General features: G+C 39.4%; 1 protein-coding gene across 1 annotated transcript in view; it reads left to right on the top strand.

Moving 5' to 3' along the window:
- Window positions 1–23927, top strand: part of CDC42BPG (CDC42 binding protein kinase gamma) — a 110438-nt gene that overhangs the window by 56474 nt on the left and 30037 nt on the right. The window contains exons 5-25 of the mRNA XM_018554317.1: window positions 2071–2219; window positions 4909–5002; window positions 6129–6329; window positions 8590–8838; window positions 10451–10530; window positions 11202–11287; window positions 11406–11462; window positions 12469–12566; window positions 13481–13723; window positions 14159–14260; window positions 14381–14649; window positions 15570–15675; window positions 15912–16036; window positions 17360–17474; window positions 17917–18065; window positions 18348–18436; window positions 18532–18578; window positions 19460–19540; window positions 21561–21629; window positions 22707–22812; window positions 22897–23030. Coding sequence (XP_018409819.1) covers window positions 2071–2219; window positions 4909–5002; window positions 6129–6329; window positions 8590–8838; window positions 10451–10530; window positions 11202–11287; window positions 11406–11462; window positions 12469–12566; window positions 13481–13723; window positions 14159–14260; window positions 14381–14649; window positions 15570–15675; window positions 15912–16036; window positions 17360–17474; window positions 17917–18065; window positions 18348–18436; window positions 18532–18578; window positions 19460–19540; window positions 21561–21629; window positions 22707–22812; window positions 22897–23030 — 2649 coding nt within the window. The remainder of the gene's footprint in view (window positions 1–2070; window positions 2220–4908; window positions 5003–6128; window positions 6330–8589; window positions 8839–10450; window positions 10531–11201; window positions 11288–11405; window positions 11463–12468; window positions 12567–13480; window positions 13724–14158; window positions 14261–14380; window positions 14650–15569; window positions 15676–15911; window positions 16037–17359; window positions 17475–17916; window positions 18066–18347; window positions 18437–18531; window positions 18579–19459; window positions 19541–21560; window positions 21630–22706; window positions 22813–22896; window positions 23031–23927) is intronic.

Below are 23927 nucleotides of genomic sequence, written 5' to 3'. Positions count from 1 at the left end.
ATCAAAACAGCTGTTCAGTAAAGGCCTGCTTATGCAGCAAACAGAAGAGCCGAGATAGTTATTATCTCCTGAACCTACTGCACTTTATACAGATATTCATTATCCTGGACAAGCTAACCATCCTGATGCTATAATCTCCATTTCCGGAGAAAAACAGCATTCCTCAGCAGGATTTCAATCTCCATTGGAGCAACTGACCCGCTAATATCTTCTTTCCATTTTGGAGAAAACCACCACTACAGATAAGCATGTGTTCAGCAAAGGCATACATCTGCGGCTGGGAGTAAAAGCCGAATGAGGCTAGAGATCTCCTGAACTATCTGCATATCAAGCTGAAACTCATTTATATCCATGGTAAAACCACTCAGATCCTCCTACTTTGTTCTATGGGCGAACATACTCAGTACTGTGAGTGAAATCCATCCATTTTTTTTCTACACGTATGATATATATATATTTTTTTTCATGTTGACTGTCTTTTTGTATTTTTACACACACGTGTATGACGAGATCTGACATCTCCTTTCCAATCTTTGGGAATCCTATCCTTATATCTTCATAAAGTGGAGTTTTTCAGGGTGTGCCCTCTAACCAATGTTTATCCACACGCATTTTTTCTTATCAGCCGTATGCAGCCACTTATATGTTGATGTTTTTTGGATATGGATTTTTTGATATATGTGCAATTTTAAATATATATTTAATAAATAATTCTCTACGACTAATATAAAGTGTATGGTCAAAAATTTTGAAACAGTGGTGGGATCCCCTTTTTCGGGGAAAAATCGATTTTGTTAATGCCAAAGAGCTAAATTTTGGTCTCATCAGACCGCAGCACTTTCTCCCAATCCTTTTCTGAATCATTTAGATGTTCATTGGCAAACTACTGATGGGCCTGTACATGTGCCTTCTTGAGGAGGGGGACCTGCAGGATCTCAATCCATAGTGGTGTATTGTGTTACCAATGGTTTGTTTGGTGACTGTGGTCCCAACTGCCTTGAGATCATTCACAAGCTCCTCCTGTGTAGTTCTGGGCTGATCCCTCACTTTTCTCATGATCATCCTTACCCCATGAGGCGACATCTTGCATTGAGCTCCAGACCGAGGGCGATTATTTTGTATTCCTTCCATTTGTGAATAATCGCTCCAACAGTTTCCTTCTCACCAAGCTTCTTGCTGATAGTCTTGTAGCCCATTCCAGCCTTGTGCAGGTCTACAATCTTGTCCCCAACGTCCTTTGACAGCTCTTTGGTCTTGCCCATGGTGGTGAGATTTGAATGGAAGAAAGAGATTTTGTGGACAGATGTCTTTTTATATACATAACGAGTTGTCGTTAGGAGCACCTTCGTAAATTGACAGGACTGATCTGTGTACCACATAGCCAGTCTGTGGGAGCCAGAATTATTGTTGGTTGGTAGAGGATCAAATACTTATTTTACTCACTGAACTGCAACTCAATTTATAACATTTGTATCGTGTTTTTTTCTGGATTTTTGGTTGATATTCTGCCCCTATCATTTAAAATACACCTATGATAAAAATTATAGTCCTTTCATTTCTTTGTAAGTGGGCAAACTTACAAAATCTGCAGGGGATCAAAGAATTATTTTCCTCACTGTGTGTAGCTGCCGGGGGAGGAGCAACAGGGAATACAATATAGTGTCACTTGGGAGACAGCTCTGAGACTGCAGACATCACATCCAAGATGGTGGCACCCAGAAGCAGTCTTGGACTTTTGAGTGTCTGCTTTTACTGGTAAATAACATGTCTAAAGTACTTTAAATGCCCATATAACCATATGGGATGTTTTTGTTGAAATGGTCTAGCAAAATGGTTTCTGTAACACTTATTGAAGCGTGAAATTTACATTAAAAAACACTTTCCGGCAGTCAATACAAGAATAACTCGGAATGTGTTTTTGTTGTAAATGAACTATAGCTTTAATTTAAATTGTATTTTAAGAAAACTAACTTCTTCTTTCATGCTGACCTATACAGTCCTTACCATGAACAGTGGAATGTTTGTCTATGTTCTGATGATCTGAATGTAACAAAACATTTTTTTTTAAAGTACCTAGTGATGGATTACTATGTTGGAGGAGATCTGTTGACTCTGCTTAGCAAGTTTGAGGACCGCCTACCAGAAGACATGGCTCGCTTTTATTTGGCAGAAATGGTATTAGCCATAGACTCCATGCATAAACTGAACTATGTGCATAGGTAAGATCCTTTTGGAAAAAGGTAACTAATACAGAAATACAGTGCAGCCATGTCATTACAGTGCAGCCATGATTGTAAGCTGAGCAAAAGCCTGTGATCCCAAATGTAAACTTAAGATGTAATAGAAAGCACTGGTAGACTTTTTTTCAAAGTAGACAATATTTACTAAAACTACTTTGGTAAATAAAAAGGGCAGCATAGTACAAAGCACACAGTGCAGTCAGTCTAACTTACGAGTATTAATATCATTATAATCTCTATTGGTGTATAAGGTGCATCAAGGGCTAGCGTAGTAGAGAGCAACGTCCTTTCTACATTGTTGTCCCTTGCTGAACCAGTGGCTGGTTTATAGCTAATGGTATACATGTTGTAATCACTTGATCAGTTGCAGTGCAGCAATACATTCCCAGCACCCATATGGATTTAGGACCAAATGATATTTAATAGTAAAAGGCTCTCTGTGGTAAGACTGGGACAGCAAATGTGATGCCAAGAATTTGACCTTAAGGTCTGTGCGGACTTCTGGAGAAAAATGAACCAAATACGCAGAAATTTCTAGCTTGGAGAAGGCTTCTTTTCCTGTGTTTGTGAAGACACTCGGCCTACTAGAACAACAAAAGGGTGACTGCATAGCACTCTGCTTGAGAAAGGAGTCACTCTAATGCAGGATATCCGGGCCAGTGCTCAGGGGACCAGCTGATTCTGCAGGAAAACGAAAACTTTTAAAACCTCAAGAAGCATCATCCATTGCAAGTGATTTCATCAGCATCAGCATTTGAAATGGCTTAAAATTATTTTGACTTTAATATACACCGTTTGTAAAGAGATCACCCCCAGAAAGCTGTTGCCATATTTGCAAAAAAAAAAAACGCAATGGTTTTTGAGCAGTCTTGGAGAAATCATAGCTGGCTTCAGATTGAAATGGAAAATTAATTTGTGATATAATTAAATTGCAAAGTGCCTTGCATATCAATTACAAATGTATCAATTTCATAACAACAGTGTTGCTTTGAAACTGCACTTTTAGATCTGACAGCTGTGAGCTCAGGATACAGGGCTGCCCATTAGGTAGATCGTGATCTACCAGTAGTTTTCAAAGCTGATGCTGGTAGATCACGAAGGGTGTGAATGGTGGCCCCTTTATTCCATTTTGGTATATTTATTTAGCTGTGCACACATGATTACCTATTAGCCTGAGTCTGCTGAGCCAATCTCCCTGACACCTTTCTGGTGGATACTGGTGGTTGAAGTGATATGCATTACATCAAAGAATATTAGTTTACACAGCCTGTTGCACTACACTGTTTGCAAAATACAGCAAGGTGAGCCAGGAGAGAGAGCGGGGAGAGACAGCCAGGAGAGCGAGGCGAGACAGCCAGGAGCGAGAGAGGTTTTTTTTCCATTGGTAGATCTCATGTACCGTATATACTCGAGTATAAGCCGAGATTTTCAGCCCATTTTTTTGGGTGAAAAGTGCCCCCCTCGGCTTATACTCGAGTCAGCGCCAGGTGTCATCTTACTTACCTCGCCGAGCGTCGCGTCACTGCTGCTCCGGTGTGCGGCGTCAAATTTTTAAAAATATTTTATTTTTATCTATTTTTTATAAACTTTTAAAATATATTTATTTTTTAGGGGCTTCTAGGAAATATTAGGGGTCTGAAGAGACCCCTGATATTTTCCTTTTTTTAACATAGAAAAATAGATTGAGGACTCTGTGTCCTCAATCTATTTTTCTGCAGCAACTGTTATAAGTGAACAGGAATCCTCTATACTGAGTGTTCCTGTTCATTCATAACTTGTGGAGATAGTATTTTTACCATGTCCACAATCATGAATGAACAAGAAGTGATGAAGATCACGTCCTGTTCATTCATAATTGAGGACACCGTAAACATACTATGGCCTCAATTATTTACAAACACTCGGCGATCACTGATCGCTCAGTGTTTGCACCTGCTTTTCACATTGACAGCTATCACAGGAGGTGGGGCGGTGCGGGAGGAGAGCTCTACCTCCTGTGACAGGAATGATGGCGGTCTCCTTCTTGGATTGGCTGTCACAGGAGGCTGGGTGGGGAGGTGCGGGAGGAGAGCTCGGTCTCTTGTGACAGCAATGGCTGTCTCCGCCCCTACACCCCTCTCCCGATCTGTGACGGGAGGCTGAGCGGTGCGGGAAAGGAGGCACGCCGGCTGCTCGCAGCGCTCTTCCCTCCCAGCGCTCGGCCTCCTGTGACAGTTTCTCTCTTCCCCGCTGGGACACAGAGCAGCGCCCAGTGGGGAGGAGAGAAAGAACAGATGCACCGCTCTTTCGGCCATAAAATTGCACTTTCAGCATTTTGACAAAAGTGCCATTTTTGACCGATATGTTTCGGCGGCCGATATATCGGTGCATCCCTAATTTTAGTATCTAATCTGCCCTGAGTTTACTATTACACTGTAACTTTATTTAGGATATTAAGTGGAAGGACATGACATACATCCCAGTGTTTTTTCTTCTCTTCTTAGGATCAGTTTGTGATTCTTTATGTATAAAATATACAGTATATGTGAATGGAATTGGCCTTTTAGTTTGTTTTTGATCAGGCTTAGCGTATGTCTTTATCAAGCGACATTGCAAGTAATAGTATGTAGAATATTTGAGTATTCTGTTTTCCTCCTTGTGTGCTGAGTGTTTTGTTTCCTCTACACAGAGATATAAAACCAGATAACATTCTCATTGACCTGAAAGGCCACATCAGGCTTGCAGACTTTGGATCATGTCTAAAGATGCGACCAGATGGCAAGGTAAATATACTTTTTGTATTATCCCAGAATTATTCTGTGCTTTAGAATAAGTACATTTAGCGTCAAGATCTGATTGGTAAGGTGTTAATATAGTTATAATCATAGTAGTTAAAGTGCAACTCTAACCAAATCTTTTTAGAGTTTTGAATAGCATTGGAAAGGGTTACAATCTTTTGTCGGAAATTGTCTCCAGGAAAAGTACCCTAACCCTATTTCCCCCACCACATTAAGAAAACTGTTCTTTTGTTTCTGTACATGTACTTGGTAGAGTTGATTGTTGAGAACAGTCCTGTTAGAATACTTGCAATAATATACAATCGGTACAAGCCTGTTTATGACAGTAAGGGACGTGTTTTGCTCAAATCATGACACCTTGCTTTCTGAGTTGGTGCTTGGTTTGACTTTATGTTGAACTTAAAATATATCTCTATATATGCATTCATTTTCTAAATCTCATTAATCATATATGCAATCTTCTAACCAGTTAAGTAATGTCACAGGTCCTTCCTCTTCACCACCACAGTTAGTGACTGGTCCTTTTATGTGTGAGTGTCCTTCTATCCAGGAGTACTCTGAGCCCAAGCTGGCAGGATGACATGACCCAATGCGTGTGTCCATGGTGGCCTGGGGCCACAGGCGCTTGGTTGGATGACACTGGTAGTAAGTCTGCAGGGGACAGCAACTGCAATTAGAGACCTGGTTCAGTCTTGCACACATGAGTAGCTGGCTGCTTTGGAGGAATGGCTTGATTTTTACCCCTCAAATGTCATTCGACTATTGGCCATAAATGGCAAAATAATACCCATCACTTTACCCAACATTACTTTAGTCATGGGTGACCCTAATTTTTCTCAGGATTTTCTTCTAATGTGCGTTTTCTATAGTGCCTGTTAAACTGCTCTAGCTGTAATTTCCAGAACAGCTGAAGTGCATTACTCCTCCATTTGTGGGCTGTGCTATGCTCTACCCAGGGAGAGAGCTCAGTTTTAGTGTGGTGTCCTAGGAAGTAGGACATCTTGGATTTCTTCTAGATTTGATGCGGAAGACCAAAACACCTTCAGGTTGGAACAATAGCACCTTCTGGATTGGACCTTTAGCATTTTGTTTTTCTTCTGTCTTTCTATAGGTGGAATCGTCAGTAGCTGTTGGCACACCTGACTATATTTCACCAGAAATTTTACAAGCCATGGAGGACGGCAAGGGGAAGTATGGGACAGAGTGTGACTGGTGGTCTTTAGGAGTCTCCATGTATGAACTTCTCTTTGGAGAGACTCCTTTCTATGCCGAGTCTCTTGTAGAGACATATGGAAAAATAATGAATCATGAGGTAACATTCTTTTTTAGCCCTCCTAGATTTAGTTATCAAACCTGTATTTTGTCATCTGTCAGAATTTTGATTTTAGTTTCTAGAGATGGTGAAAGTGGTTATTTAGTCTATTTGTGGGTATTTTTAATCATGGTTGTTGCTAATGTTTTGAAGTGATTCACAACACATTAAACTACATCCCAGTGTGATAAAACACTGTAAAACAATGTAAAAAATGTTTTTTTCCCATTTATGCCACTGTTAAGCAGCCCTTTCCTTTCCAGTACATAAACCGCTGTCAAATAACTATTCAGCTTATAAGCAATTGATGCTTAAGCTGTAAACTAAAACTCTGCTGCCCTGCAATCTTGGCTCCTGCATACCATATAGAATGTAAAGTAAGACTGTAAATTACAGCCTGCAGCTAGGTAACCTCAGACTGTCCTGTTATAGTCAGAGCAGTAGATGTACATCAGTGGCTAGGGGGAGTGGTTACAGATGGCAATGAAAACGTAGCTTCTGCCTTTTAACAAAAAAGTCAAAATTTGCATATCTTAATAGCGCTGTTTAGTCTGCTGAGACTGCTTATTATGCAGAAAGAGAGGAGCAGATTATGAAGGTTGCTCTTTGTTTACATGCTTCAGAAGTGGAAAGGTTTCCTTTAATTAGTAACCAGCAGCAAAAATAAAAGGTACCTTTTTTGTATAGGGTTGCTCCCCACCCCACCACTTTCCCGGCTGTTTAAAAATGCGATATTCTGGCAATGTTATTCATTAGAAAGAGATTGCAAGGCCAGTATTTTTCCCAGAAGAGGTAGTAAGCAGCCTCATCTGCGCAGCGCCATAACAGTAAGTGGCACAAAACTGAGAAATTACTGGCATAACATCGTGTTATGGTAAGTAATTTACTGATTTTTGTCAAAAGCTCTTCCTTCTCAGAATAAATGCAAAATATTAGTAAAGGATGTAGAGCATTTTTACATTCTCTGTTTTTAGTAAAACCCATAGGCCAGACAAAAATTGTACTACCAGTGTTGTTTTGTAGAATTCTTTCTAATCTATTACAAAGCTACAATTTACACAGAGTTTATTCATAGTGGACTCCATACCGAATAATAAATCTCTTTCTAGTTTACTAGAGGATTTCAGGCTGCAAATATTTCACTGCGTTTTTTCTTTTTTTTTTTCTTTTTTTAAAGATCATTTACATCAAGTGACATAGTGGCATAGTAGATCCAGATATCAAAGTTCACCTTTTAGTTAGAGAGTTGTTTTCCCTTTAACATTACATTGCAACACACAGGAAAAATCAGCATAAAATTTTAGTGTAACATTGAGATAAGACCAATACAGAAAAGCCCTGGGGCCTTGCTAAAAAAATATAAAACATAATTCAGTGTTTACAAGTCAAAATTCTATGTTTTTTCCTTTATTTTTGTATGAAGTACCTGATCCAGCTCCAGCATGCACCTCTGCAACAGTACATTATTTTATATAGACAGACAGTTTGGTGTTGCAGTGGACTGCTCTTGCAAGGAATGCAGGGAGGAGCTGGGTCATGAGCACACTGGAAATCCTGGTCATGTCAGGGATGACCTAACATAATTTCCCATGTATGACATGCTATAAAGCACTCTTAGGCTAGGGCTACACTAGCCTTTTTTTTATCATTAGTTTATTTGTTTTTAGTTGAGTACTATTTATATAGCAAAATACATGTGTGCAACAAGTATCACTTGAAGTTTCAATTAGAAAGCACAAATTTGGTATACATGTATGGTTGAACGGTTAATATTCAATAAGGTTCATGGAGAGAATGTTGGTTCTGGGCTGAAGGGCCCCATGGGGTTACTCCAGCCTTAGGGTTGTTAAGAATGACAAAAAAACAATTACATGGTGTAAAACATATAGGCACAAGACAGACAGGTTTGGAGGCTGGTTGAGTGGACTGTGATACACTTGCTTCTATAGGAATTATCTCTTGCCACGAAGAAATGTATTTGCTGGCAGTCACCTGAATAGGTTAGAGCTACATGTGAGATCTTTAGTAGCTCAATCCTGCTACTAATAATTGTTTAGCGATTAATTGCTAGTTGTAGTGCATCATTGCTGAGCAAATGATTCCCAATCAAGCATTCCATGTCAGTAGGTACCTGAAATAAGGTCATTAACATTGTTTCTTTTTTTAAATACATTTTCCATTGATTCACAATAGGTTATGGATTATATAGTGCTTGCATTTTGATATGATCTGACTGTTTAATTGTTAATGTTTGATGCAGGAACATCTGCAATTTCCATCTGACGTTACTGATGTATCTGAACATGCAAAGGATCTCATCAAGCAACTGATATGTCGGCAAGAGAAACGCCTTGGAAGAGGAGGTGTCAGAGATTTCAAAAAACATCCATTCTTTAGCGGAGTAGATTGGGACAACATACATACTGCTGTTCCACCCTACATCCCTGAGGTTGATAACCCAGCAGACACCTCCAACTTTGATGTGGATGATGATTCTTTGAAAAATGTGGTTGGTGATGATTACTTGTTTAGCTGTTCACTTTCTATGGTAGCTAAAGTTAAGCGTGTCAGGTCTATATGATATTTCAGATGGCATGTAGATAATAAAGGTATAAGGCCTTGTATATTTTGTTTTTACTGTACACATTAATGTAGAATAGAAATGGATAGCTAATTTTAAGAAGCTACTTTTCCTTAAATGTGGTGAGTGGTTAGAACCACTGTGATTTTACTCTGTCTAGTTGTCCAGATCACCAATAATACCGGGAATAAAAGTGATGAGAAATCCAAAATTGCCACCTGAACAGGTAAAAAGGGGCAATCTTCCACTGGGAACAATTGTTTCCCTTGACATTTCAAAAAGGGTTCAAGATGCCAACCGGGGAACTACAGACCAGCCAGTTTAACATCAATAATATACAAATTGTTTGAGGGAATGATAAAGGACTAGTAATAGATTTTGTTCATGGCAATGGTATAATAAGTGACAATGGGCATGGATTTAGAAAGGACTGTTCTTGTCAGACCAACCTACTAACATTCTTTCAGGAGGTCAGTAGATAGTGGAACGGCAGTGGACGTAGTGTACCTGGATTTTGCACAAGTATTTGATGCGGTACCACAAATGCTTAATACACAAGCTGCAATCTTTGGGCATTGATAAAATTGTGTTTATGTGGATAGAGAACTGGCTACAGGAACGTGTCCAGAGACTTTTGATGGCTCTTTTTCAAATTGGTCTAAGGTCGAGAATGGCATTCTTTGCTAGGCCCAGTATTGTTTAACCTGAGTTGTTAATAGCCATATTTCTGTATTTGCAAATCATGCTGAAATTGGGAGGGTAATCGACACAAACTTAGACATTATAACATTACAGGAGGACCTGGATAAAATAGGGGAGTGGGCAACTATGTGGAAGATGGGGTTTAATGTTGAAAAATTTAAAGTAATGCTTTTTGGGGTTAAAAACAGCATACACAATAATGGGAACTCCACTAGGGAAGTCAGTAGGGGTAAAAGATTTGGGGGTCATTGTTGACTACAGATTAAACAATAGCATGCAATGCCAGGCTGCAGCAAACAAAGCTAGCAGAAGACTGTGATGCATTAAAAAGACAATATACTCTAGAGACAAAGCAATAATTTTGCCACTTTACAGATCACTGGTCCGGCCTCATCTCTAGTATGTAGTTCAGTTTTGGTCACCAATCCCCAGAAAGGTTGTGCTTGAGCAACAAAACTAATTAAGGGGCTAGAGGACCAAAGCTACTCGTACTCCCAAATGTTCTGATATTTACCCCTGATACCAGAACTTCTAGTCAGAGAGAGATTTCCTCTGACTGGTAGTGCTGCGAGGGAACATGGAGCCAGCTTCCTGGCCAATCAGGAAGCCGGGCGGCGAGTCATTACACGTCGCCCGGCTTCCTGATTAACCGGGAAGCCGGATCCATGCTGTTTGAGATTCTTACAGTCATGTGACATTTGTGCTTTTTTTATGTGTTTTTGTTATCACAGGACTGTTTAGCTGTCCCTACTCCTAATCATGTTATATTGCTGAAAATTCGAATTTTTATAAACCAGTTGTAGCATTTTACAAACTAGATATCTTTACATTTCCCCAGGAAACATTGCCTCCAAATAACCTCAATGGGTTTGCTGCTCATCTTCTACCTTTTGTTGGATTTACATTTACATCCAACTGGTAAGTATAATAGACTGTATATGCAGAGCCGTAGCTAGCTCTTTGTAATTAGTTTTTTTTGTTAATGCCAGAACTGCTTTTTCTTTTTATAGTCAATGGGAGTGCAAATGCAGCATAAATCCTAGATGGATGGAAAATGCAGGTCAGATGGAGGTTTAGTGCCGGTCAGAAAGATTTTTAAGATGGCTGTGGAATTCACCTGAAAGTATGCTACATGTGCATGTATATACAAACCCTCGAGGTTGATCTCTGTTTCAGTACTTTTGACTCTCCTAAAAAGAAAAAAAAAGTATGCAGATCAGGAAAATTAGAGTCAAATCTTAAATTCTTATTTGCATGCTTGTTCTGCATCAGGGAATCAAGCCATTGAAGCTAGAGGATCAACATGACAGTCAGGCAACTTGCATTTGCAGAATGGGAAGTGTACAATGGCAGCCTGCATGTTTCTCTTTTTGCTTTTGGCTCAATGTGCATTTCCTTGACTGTCATGTCCAGTTATGTGTGTACTCTGCCATATGCTGGGGTACATTTTGTGTTTCTGTAAACATGGTGGGATATGTTTGGGTGGAATATTTTTTGGTCAGTGTTGGGCTGCACGAAAATGCTTAGGTTTTTTACTGGTTCATTTTACTTTATGTAATTTAAATATCTGTTTGAAATACATTTTTTAGCTCCTTGTCAGATGCCGGGTCACTGATAAGTTGTGTCAGTAATGGTGTAGGAACTAAACTAGGGCAAGAAAAAGATCAGTACCAAGGTAAGTACGTCTGCATATGTGTAACATTACTGCTACAAATCCTGTCCTGAACTGTGCTGTGTTTTAAGCGTTAAATATTTTGTTTTTGAAGATATTGTACAAAACACAATCAACAAAGACAACGAGATCCGCAGTTTGAAGACTGAAATAGAAGTTCTGCAAAAGAAATTAACAGGTGAATGCGTGTACTGGTTCCTATACATGTGCAATAGGAGAGCTCAATCAATAAACTGTTCTTTAGAACTATCATGACATAGACATGCATGCTTATATCAGCCAAGCTTGCATATTAATGCGCTGTGCAAGACACCTCCCGGCATGAATGACTGACTGGATTTGGATATACAGATTAAATTCAGTTCACTAAGGGCTTGTTTAAGCCAAATCCGGACCGCATGAGTTTCTGCATATGCAGTGCAGTACATTTTGCCACTTTCCGCATCATTAAAAAAAAATTATTCCAGGGCATTTGCATGCGTTTCTGATGTGTTTTGGTGCATCCCAGAGCAGAAAAAGTAGGGCATGCTGCAGTTTTTCCACATGCCCTGGAACTGAACGCTGTGGTATGAACTAGAGCCCAAAATACCATTGGAGTATGTTGGATGCATTTTTGATGCGTTTTGTAACTGCTCTGCTCTGCACTTGCTGTGAACAAGCCCTAAAGCATAACATATGAAGTATTTGTAATTTCATTTATTTTTATCAAAATGTTTTCTGTTCACTAAAGGTTTTAATACACAGTTCAATTGACTTTTTTTTGTAAAAGTAATTCATAAGAATTATTGCATCGGTGATCTCTCCATAAAATTATTGCTAATATTCCACTGACATCAGTTGTGAGGCTCTATGAGGTTTGTATAGAGAAGAGCAGGACGTGGAGACAAATGGAGATTCAAGAAACATAGAGGCTAGTTTAGCTACTTCCTGCGAAAAATTCCACACCTAGCTGATATTTCTGTATGCCACCTGAACTTGATGCGAACATGATATGTGACTAAATAACAAACACAGTTAAAGAAAAAGACTCATGGCTTTCTGAATTGACAGTGTCATGACTTTTTATAATACAAAGTGTCTCAGTGGTTTTGTGGTTGCCTATATAATCTGTTTTGTAATTTTATACATTTTTATACACTGACCAATAACTTCTATATTTCTATAATTACTTATTTGTTCCATAGAAAAGTCCAAGGAGCAGGATTCAATTTCAGGAACACATATCCAATCCCTGGAAAAACAAGTGAAAACACTCAAACAAGAGAAAGATCGCTGTACTAAGGTAGAACGCGTAAAGGGTTATGTGAAGTGAAACACTGGGCAATACAAAATGGCACATATGGAGTTTGTCCCTAGTATTCACACATCTGACAGGTAGATGTGTTTTATTTTTATTTTCCTTTAACAGTGTGGCATCACTGTTTATTCTCCAGTGAAATTGAATAGCAGCGTTGTCACTTTGTGGAGATGGTAGGAGAGGATGGACATGTTTTAAATGAACTTTAAATAACAGATGAACAAAATTTAAAGCCCAACTCCAGCTAACACTTTTTAAGCATTTACAGCACTTTGTTCTTAAACCCCCCCCCCCCCCCCAAAAAAAAACACACTAAACACTCCCCCCCCCCAAAAAAAAAACCACATGAATAAAAGGTGACCATTGTAAGCACCCTTGGGAGTATTGTATGGTTTGTCTCAACCCCTGTAACTGTCACTTCTGCTGGACAGCTTGGTCTGCATGTAATTTTGGAGAAAAATGTAAATAAAGGCATGTGAAAGGAAGGATTTAATTTAATCTTAGTGCAGACATTAACTCCTCATACAGTTTACAGAGTACACTAATTTTCACGATTATTTTTCACGAAAGTAAACCTGCAATTAAATATTTGGCTCCCTTTAACCACCTCCTTAAAATGCTAGTTGCTTGACTGTGTTTGGCTTCAATACTTTAACACCCCAGGACAAGCATGCAGGAACGAAGTCTTAGAAAAAGTCACAATTCTTTCTTCGAGGTCAGTGATTCAGAGAGTACGAAGAAAAAGATTAGAATGATAGCCAGGCAACGAGTTTCTTCATAATGAGAGGTCAACAACGGCAGCCTCCATTTGTCTGTTACTACAGGTTCCCTTTTAAATTCATCTAATGTATACGAGCTGAGGCTTCTGCTCCACGTGTGATCTTACTCTTTCCACTTAGGAACTCTCTGAAATGTTGGAGCAGCTGAAATCTCAAGGAGCGGAACACAGGGCGGCTCTGGAGAAGCAGAGAAGACTGCAGGAGGAGCTGCGTGCACTGGATGAGAAGTGTGATGGGCTGAGTTCCCAAAATGGACGTCTGTCTCGCAGGCTGAATGAAAAGGAAGATGAGGCAGAGGCAGCAGCAGAGAAAGTGAGGACTTTGAGAAAGGACTTGCAGAAAGCGGAAGCTGGTAGAAGAGAGGTCAGTGATCTGAGCCTACTTGGCTACTTCCCCCCACCCTTCTGTCCTGCTCTCTTGTTGGAAATGGAATGCCCCTTTTAATAGTCATTTTGCTTAGGATGTGCATGTCCTCCAGAAAAGGGAGCTGGTATCATCAACACTAAATTAAGACCAAAGTAGGAAATGATATGGGGGTTGTTAGATTAGCACTGATTTGAATATGTGAGAATTACATTGGCACTTACTAAATTAGAGGAGCAGATGATGGTGCCTAAAAGCTGCTCAAATTACAAATTACATTATGCTAATTAAATTATGATACGTTAACCTTGGCTTTTCTTTTATCCCTGTCTCAGGCAATGGGTACCACCTCCTTACGTCCATTATTTGATAACCATTTTTTTTGACTTGGCCAAAAATGCTTTTTAAGAGTTTTTTTTTTTTTTCTTCTTTTAGGCTGATTCATTAGCAGAAGATTTGGCCATAGAATTGGACAGACAGAAGAAACTGCGAGAGAGGAATGAGGTTCAGGCTTCAGAGGATCTGGAAAGAGTAAAGGTAATAGGCATGTGTTCTGATTCCTTCTGTAACATCTGTACTGTGATTATTTATACATTTGATGTACTTCATATCTACATAAACTATTGTTCATAATCCCATTTGCCTGTTTTGGTGCAGACACAGCAATCTGTTGCTTCTCCTGTCATAAGTGGCTCATTTCATGTTTCTGAGATGACCCAGCTGAGACTGGAACTTGAAAAGAGGTGCCAACAACTGGAGAGTGACCTTTCCCAGTTGCAGGAAGAGTTTGCACAACGGGAAGCTGAACATGCCAATGAGACGAAAGTGCTCCGTAGAGAACTTGCAGAGAAGGAAGCAGAACTGATATCACTAAAACATGACATGGAGGGAATGCACGAGTCCATTGGAAAAAGGAGAAATGACAGGTAGAGGTTTCACTTTTACCTTATCTTCACCTAAATGTCAACTTGAATGTTTGGAAAACTGGAGGAAAATAGAAGTGTTCCTCTTGGAAACTAATCAGGCACCAGCTAATTCTTTCTATGCATGTTAAAAACTAGAACACAAAAAAATTACATTTTGTTTTGCTATATTGATAACTTCCATGTTTCCATTGCCTTGTATTAAAAAGCCCAGTTAAAATGTTCTCTTTGCTGGCTTTTCTTGTCAACTTCAATATAAGTTTAATGGCAGGCTTTTGCCAATGTCATGGATTGGAGAAGGGTTAGAAAGTCTGTCAGCTTTATTAATCTGTGGGGCATATGTATAAAGCAATGAATGTGACTTTTACCAAACGTTTACTGCTAGCAGCTCTTACTCTGGTGATTTTGTATTTTAACATACAGTGAATTATTCAACGTTAAGTGAAATTTATTTTGTCCATTTTTGGGCAGATGACCTCCTGCCAACAAACGTGCAGGGGAGGGGGATGTCCCAAGTAGGGACACAGACATCAATAAAAACCTTGCATAGGTTATAATCTTCCCCACTTCAATCCTTTACACCCTGTTCTATCCACACTCCACAACTCAGTAAGCATTAAGCAAGATGGTTAAATAGCAGCCTAAGGTAGAAATATTTAAAATGAATTAAAGGTATCAGGCTACATGTCATCAGATCTCTGAAGTAGAGATAATAGTAAGACCTTTTTGAAGTGACCAGGCATGACCGTTTACATTCATGTTTATGCTAAAGTCCATGTTAATTTTAGCCTGGCTTGGTAGAGTGTTCTCTATTCCAGGGACATGGTCCTGGCTCACCGGTATAGTGTGCTTATGCTTCCCTGGTGATGGGATAAAATGTATTTGTAAGCAATATTTATCTGTTATAATTGCATTTGGAACAGCGCAAGAGCAAAAGAGGAGGAATTTCAGGAGATCAAGAATACTAATGAACGGGAGAAGAATCAGTTGAAGGCAGATAACAAAAAACTTCGGGAAGAACTGGAGAGGGTGAGACCATGGAACAGTTAGTTGTGTTTATCCTTTGTGTCAATCAATCATTGGCAAACAATCAGTTTGCCAATGTTCACGGACAGCTACAGTTTTCAATGCAATGTATGGCATTCTGTTAGACCCAAGAATAGATTTTGGGAGCCTGGTTTGAGATCCAAGCCATACATGGTTTACCACTTATCTGTAAGATTGTTACTAGCATGCTGTAAGAATATGCTTTTTTTACTTTACAGATTACTGTCAACTCAGAAAGTATGGCTGCTTCTCAAAAAAAAATGGAGGAGGAATCGCAATTTTTGGAAGACAAGAAAGAAACATTGGCCAACTGGGAGGCCCAAGTCACAGACATTCTTCAATGGTAAGCACTTTCGTATGAATGTTCAGCCAGTGGCGTCCCGAGGCGGGGTGTCACCCGGGGGCACGGGACCGGGGTCACACCCCGCCGTGATGTCATCACGCGTTTATTGTTGCCGCGCGTGCCCGATTGTCTTTTTTACGCCTGCTGGAGGCCATCTTAGTGATGGACGCTGGCAGAGAGAGGAGGGGACGTTCAACCGACGGGATAAAGTATGCCGCCAGGTCCCCTCCTGTCTCCTGACACTGTCGGGCTCTCGGTCTGTGACCGTGTGCCTGACATTTCATAAGGGGTGACACCAAAATGACTCGGCCATTTTGGTGTCACCCCTCCAATGGTAGCACACGGGTGCGGGCCGCACCCCCATTGTGACGCCACTGTGTTCAGCCATCAATACCTAGAATACATAGTGTATATAAAAGGTTCTTGGCTGAGATAACTCTGTAAAGGATTGCTTAGGATAACTCAAACCATCAAATCTGATCTAAAAAAAAACATTTAGCATTTTATCTAAATCATTTTTGTATTTCTAATGAGACAGAGATGTTGAGCTCTTTAAAAAAAAAAACTCTAAGATATTTTCTTTTTGTCTTGGCGCCTGAAGCCATATAGGCTGCTACTGTGTGTATGTGATTTTGTAAGCCACCCAATGTATCTTTTTATAGTATCAGAAAATACTATACAGAGCATATTCTGTCCTACAAGAGGTCTAACTGGATCATGCCTGGTGTGTCAAGCCACTCTGGCCACAATTTTTCTAGTTTAGTAGAACATCGCTGCCCTGGTACACATTTTTCTGACCTTATATTATTATTCATCATGATGTCCATTGGTATTACATAGTTAGAGATCTGGTTTTCCACTGTGATTTATTTTAAAGAAACCTATAACTCTAGAGATTTGGAGAGTCATAACAATAGTGATTATCCAGACACCAAAGTAAGCATTGACTAGGATGAAGGAATATGTTTATTTTTCATTTAGTAGGCAAGTGTAAATACAACAATTGTCTTAAAAAGAAAAACAGTTGTAAAGTTATTTAAGATACAAACAGTTCTAAGTTCCCTGCTTTGTTGTCTCCATTGCCATGGTCGGATGGTGGGTGTTGTGAAAATGTCCCTCTCTACCCTTGGTTAAAAAGACCAAGGACTGTGCTCAAAGTGTGTTGGTGTTGGTGGAACTTGTTAAATAAAACATTTGGAAGAAAAAATGGTCAAGGATACTCCTGGTGAAATGGGGAGAACACCTTTTCACTATTTAATATTCTATACTATGCGATATGCTTTATAAGTTCACTAAATATTGACTACTTTGTCTACTTTTTAGGGTAAATGATGAGAAGCAGTCCCGCATGTATCTACAGGCTTTATCTGTCAAAATGACTGAAGAGCTTGATGCACTGAAGGGTTCTGGTAGTCAAACGCCATCCAGCAAGACAGGGGTAAGAAGCAGCAATGGTCGATTTTTTTTTTATTGTTTTGTTTATTTAAATAAATTATTTTATATAAGAAAAAGGATAACCCCGAGGGCTGGTGTACTAGATGGTACAAGAAACAGGGTAAACATTAAACCCGTGGGAGAAAAAGAACAATTATATGTGACATAACCTTTCATCAGACAGAATATTACAAATCAGCAATAACCAAGACTGGTATACTGATAACACACGTATACTGATAACCTTCATCTCTATCACCCCCAGGAATCCTCTTTTTTCTAAAATCAAAAAACACATAATTACATTTTTTTAAGTAAAGTGAAATAAAATAAATCCTAAACTTGTAATGACCATCCACTTCTGGCCTCCTAGATGTCTTACATCAGGGCCCCAATGGAGATGAGTTGTTTTTTGGAAAAAAAAATATTTTTGTGTTCCATTGTAGGAAAACCAGTGGAAAGCACGCAGACTTCAGAAATTAGAGGCTTCAGGACGTTTAGAGCTTCAGTCTGCCCTTGATGCAGAGATCCGAGCCAAGCAAAGTGTTCAGGCGGAGGTGAACAAACTCAAATCTGAGAACCTTGAAACAGATAGGTGAGTTGTCTGCAGTATATGCTGCATTTCTACACCAAGTCTTATGATGGTTCCCTTTCTTCAGCAATTATTGCTGGATTTATCCAGAAATCATATTTCGTTGTCTCTTCCTAGAAAACTGCATTTAGACCTCTTTTATGATGCTGTTTACCAATAGGATGTCTTTTGTTTTGGCAGTATGATGCCATTATGTGTGTGTTAGTTACTCATACATAAGACACGAGGAGTAATAAAGTAAGCTGCGTACCATGTTTTATGGCTCCATTTTCTGTATTAAAATAGGAAACTACAGGAAGCAGATGAAGAAAACAAGAATCTGAAAGCAGAACTAGAGAAACTGCGTGAGGAAGCAAAGTCAAAGGTTACAGCAGGTGACACATGGGCATAATTTGTGATAAAAACCTATATCAGAAAACAGGGCTTGGTTATTCTAATTGATCCTCATGACGTATATTTTGTTTTTCAGAAAATAAGCCACAGCGCTCCCTCATAACATTTCTCTCATTCCGCGAGGTACAAGCACTTTGAAATTATGCCAAAATATTTTCTTATCAATATTATGTTGAACTCTGTCCCATTGTCTTACAGGAGCTCTAAGAATATTACAGAATATTATATTTAAAATAAAACTGACTTAGAAGTTTTGAGTGAGGGCATTAGGGACGATAATATTTTACTTCTGTGTGTAGTGTTGTGGAGATTTTTTGATTTTTTTTATTTCACAGTTTTCAAAGATACAGACAATTACAAAGAATAGAGGTGTTATACATACAGACTTAGGGGAAGTGTCAACACTACAACGGCCACGTGAGTTAGGGCACGCAGAGCCCAGAACATAGAGGCATAGAGTTCACAGAGGCACCGGCAACAGATCAAGTAGGCCCTGTGTAACTTACGCAGTATAGCATATTCCTAGTTAGTGTGATGTCGCAAGCTCAGTATACCAAGGCTCAATGCAGCTTCTGATAAACAGCTAGACTCCTTGTTGACATAAAGACAAAGTCCTAAGGGGAGGAGTTGAGGAGACAAATGAGTGGGGAAAGATGGGAAAGCAAGGGGGGAAAACGGACCGACAGAAGTCTGTGGATCTACAGGTACACACCCTAGAGCCGATACGGGGGAGGGGGGGGGAATTAGGGTTAAACCACTAATTGCCTCTCTTGGATCGAAATAACTGGTTATATGCATGTGACTATTGTTTTACTGATGTCTTATGATGTCGTGTTAAGTTGCTTTTTAAGGCATGTGTATGTAATGCAATGATTTGAGTTTAAAAATATGTGTAAAATGAACAGGCTGGAATGCATTGTATAAAAATGGCTCAGCAGCCTACAAATAACTGATGGGTCTCCGCATTGCTTTCTGTTTTAGTATTTTCTATTTTTTTTGAACAGAAGGATCTGGTCAGTACAGAATCCTCTGAGCAGCACCAGACATTCAGCAATGTCATTATGAGACGTGGAGACAGAACTGATGTGAGTATGTGATTATTCAGACTGCATTCAGTTAGGGAAAGGTGCCAACAATACCCACATTTTGAACTATACTTCCTATGGCCGTTTTGTTCATTCTCAGACCTTGAAATGTGTGGGGAATGGAAAGCATTGACTATAGAATGTTGTATTCTAAAATAAATGAGTTACAGTATATAGGGTTAATTATCAAATTGTGTAACTCTTTAATAATTATTTAGTGAAGTAGAGGGGGGAACTGAGGAACAGGTTAAGCTTCCATTAATTAATATACAACACTTCTAAGTCTTTAGCCCTTTATTAGGACAGACCATATTCAAAGCTAGTTTATAACTGATAATAAAATCTGCCAGCACAGTACAGACAGGGTTAATAGGAGTTAACATAAATTCTCCCAGTTCCCTCCTTAAAGGAGAACTATGGGGTCAGGGCTTTTCCCCATAGTTCTCCTTAGGGTAACGGGAGGACACAAACTAGCGTCCTCCCGTCACCCTAAGCTCAGTATACCGCGAGCTACAGCTCGCGGTATACTGAGATGCCGGAGCTGATCCCGACATTGATGTCGCGATCTGCCCAGCTGCGTGAGTGACAGCTGCCTCTGCCTATCTAGAGGCAGAGCCAGCTGTACCAGCCCCCTCCCCTGTCCGTTCCGCCAGTCAGCGCTGGCGGATCGGAGCGGGGAGGGGGGGAATCCAGTCCCTCCCCATCACGGCAGAGAGCCGTGACAGGATCGAGAAGTAAACGAACAGCGGTATGTGTTCGCTCACTTCCCGATCTACTGAGCCGACCTGTGACAGTCTCATTGTCACAGGTCGGCTAGAACTATGAGGTGAGTGAAAAGCACTCACCTTATAGTTCTCCTTTAATGTTAATTAGGGGGGAGCTGGATAAGATACTTAAGCAAGTGAAAAGCACTTAAAAATGCAGCTATTTTATTTTTTAAAGTTCTGTAATGTGAATAGGAACATATAACAACTATAAAGTTGGTGTTATCCCAATTTTGCTGCAATAATGTAAAGAAAACTGTAAATGAGTCTGCCTTTGTGACACATAATCTACTGCAAACTGCAGGGCAGATAAGATTCACAAAGCTGTTTTTTCTTGTTTTGGGTTTTATTTCCTTTAATATTTCACCTTATTTAGTTGAAGTTAGACAATTTATACCCTGTTGCCATGTTTAAGAACGTGAGCACAAGCGCCTTGCTGAAAATAGGATGTAGGCCACCTGTATTTGGGCAGTGGGCTGAAAATCATGACTCTATTCATTTTCACTATCCTATACCTCTCTGGGGAAATGGGGCTTTGCCTGAATTGGGGAGAGTCTCCAGTCCCTCGTTTTGGCACTCTAGGAGTATTTCGTTTTTGGGTAAATATAATATCCAAGGATGTTTTTAAGTCCTTCTTTGCATCAATTTTTGCAAACAGTGTTGTCCCTCCTTTATGATGCTGTTTACCAATAGGATGTCTTTTGTTTTGGCAGTATGATGGGGGAAATGGGGCTTTGCCTGAATTGGGGAGAGTCTCCAGTCCCTCGTTTTGGCACTCTAGGAGTATTTCGTTTTTGGGTAAATATAATATCCAAGGATGTTTTTAAGTCCTTCTTTGCATCAATTTTTGCAAACAGTGTTGTCCCTCCTTTATTTCAGTGAATGCTTGATTACGACAAAAAAACAAAACAAGAAAAAGCTGTTTTTTCAGTGTGGTTTTTTTTTTTTTTTTTCCCTTTTGTGCACTAGAACAGATGCACTGCAACGGTTTTTTCCCCCCCAATCTGCGCACAACACATGGCAGTGTGTTACCATGCATTGCTTTAGTGCATTGGAATGCCCTTGAAAAGTATAGGTCTGAACTGGCCCACAACATTTTGTGGATTATTGCTGTATGTTTTCACTTATTTAGTTTAATTTGTGCTATTCTAAACATTTGTTTGACAGATAAACATTAGAGCTACTCTTCTGGTAATTGCTTATTTAAAAACTTACACCATAAATTTGTACATGGAAACAATGTTTTCTTTCTGTAGTCTGTCAAGAATAAGGTTAACAGGAGGTCTGTTGGAATCATGGAATATACAGAAGAGCCATCAGACAAAGTAAGTCTATGCTGGCACTTGTTTTTTCTTTTACTCTTGGGGGGTAATCTCCACCTATGTCTCTAGTGCTTTAATACCAGGTTATTGTCTCCATTGCCACACACAGAATTTAGAATTTCAAGAATTAGAATTGTCAATTTCCCCAGCAAGGGGTACCCTTTTTAGTGATGGTACAATCAGTACTACAAGAAATTAGATTGCAGTGTACCTGTAGAGTCTGTTGTTTTCAGACTCTGTGTGTAGGTTTAGGTGAAATTAAACTCGGATAGGGGAAATTACCAAAACTGGAGCAGTTGTGCATGGCAATCAATCAGTTGCTATCTTTCCATTCAAAATCTTAACTGAACAAACTGAAGAGAGATGCTGATTGGTTGCTATGGGCAACTGCTGCAAATTCTGTCTGGTTTAGTTTTGATAAATTCCTCCCAGTGAGTTTAGGAATTATGTTATAAAATGAAATATACAGCACACAATTATAATAATTGTGCTTTGCCACTGCTAAACAGGCATAGGATATTGCATTTGTATTGGGTAGGCATGGCTGTTCCCAACTGCATTCATTATTCAGAAGTAGAATCCATATTTGAGCAATATTCTCATAAACACAGTAACTCAATGCAACCAAATTCAATTTTTGCTTTGATTTGACCTTCGTTGACTGCAATTTGACTGTGACATATGGCTCTGTATATATCACTCTTTGTTTCTTACTGCCTATGGAGCAAGTTCATCTCCCTCTGTGCCCTAAAGGAATTAATGTGAGACTTTATAATCCAGTGTATTTGAGGGTTGATATGGGCCTTTACTGCACCCAGTGGGACAGAGTTGGGCAAATTAATTCCATAGTTCCTTTACGGCCAATGTATTGAGAACCAGCAGAATGCCTCCCCGTTTCTGCTTGTTCTCAATACAACTCCATGCTAATAAATTATTTACTTGCTTGCTGTTCCAGACAGATTTACAGACAATAAAGGCCCTTTTACTACCAGAGAGCTTAGCTACAAGCTTTTAGTATTTTTCTATTCTTTTAAGTGTTTACAAAATTTCTCAAGTCATGTATGAACATTTTTGTTACAGCCCAAGGCACATGCTTTTAAAGTGAAAAATTTTACTTCTCCACCAAAGTGTCTGCGTTGTACATCTGTTATGGTTGGACTGGCACGACAAGGATTGTGCTGTGAAGGTGAGAATTACAACCATGCAAAAATTATAACTACAACAATATAAAGAAAGGCCAGTCTAACTGTTTGTTTTTATGTGTGCACAGTTTGTGGCTACACGTGCCACGTGTCATGTCGGGAGGGTGCCAATATCTGTCCTTCTCCACCTAGTCAGAATAAGAAGATCTATGGAGTGGATCCAGTGACTGGCAGTGGAACAGCTCTGGAAGGATATTTATCGGTGGGTGTTTTTCACAGTTCATTCTTGTTTATTACACACGGATTCTTATTCTGTTTTTTCACCACCTTTTTATGAGGAGAAAATATCTGTAAATAGCAGAGTGATTATCTCTTTATAGATAGAGCATATCCATAAACACACTATCTACAAGTACAAGTGTGTAGAATTTTATCTGTAAGTGTCGGAATTAGACAGTATATCTTGGGTTGACTCATGCATATAACTACATTGTGCAGGTTTATCAATGTAATGTGCACTGGTTAACATGAAGCAAACAAAATGTGCAAAACAAAAGGAACTAGCGGAAAACATTGGAAAAATGTGGGATGCCATTGTTTACCTGCTTATCAATATGCTAGCTGCCTGGCTGTAATGCTGTTCAAATGACTTCAATATTTTAAGTAACAGAAGAAGCACACAGCAAACAAGGTTAAATACTAATCAAACTCCTGATGGGCATGCTTTCTCCAAGCTATTGTCTCAAAATACTGAAACCACTTGATAAGCATGACAGCCAGGTAACTAGTATTTCCAGGTTAGCAAAGTCAACCCATATCGTCTCAGTGAAGGTCTCGTTTACCACTCGAGTAGTAGCTTTTACATACCCCTTTAGTATCGGGGCATTTTTCAGTTTTCAGCACTGTGATAGTTTGACGATTACTCTGTCATGCAACCATAGCCAAATATATTGTATATATATTTTTTTAGACCTATCGTTTTCTTTTGCTTGTTATTTAATAACCACTAGTTTTTACTATATAAAGGAAAAAAGAAACACAAATTTGGGTTGGCTTACATTTCCCTTTATTTTATTTTCCTTTTTAAAAAATGATCCCACAATTATTGGTGTTCAGTGGCACTTTAAACACCCCCCCCCCCCCCCCACCCCCCCCTTTT

Source organism: Nanorana parkeri, unplaced genomic scaffold, assembly GCF_000935625.1.
Source record: "Nanorana parkeri isolate BGI_ZX_2015 unplaced genomic scaffold, ASM93562v1 scaffold153, whole genome shotgun sequence".
In the NCBI taxonomy this organism is placed as follows: Eukaryota; Metazoa; Chordata; class Amphibia; order Anura; family Dicroglossidae; genus Nanorana; species Nanorana parkeri.
Note: the sequence above shows the minus strand (reverse complement) of the source record. Positions and strands in the feature narration are given on the sequence as shown.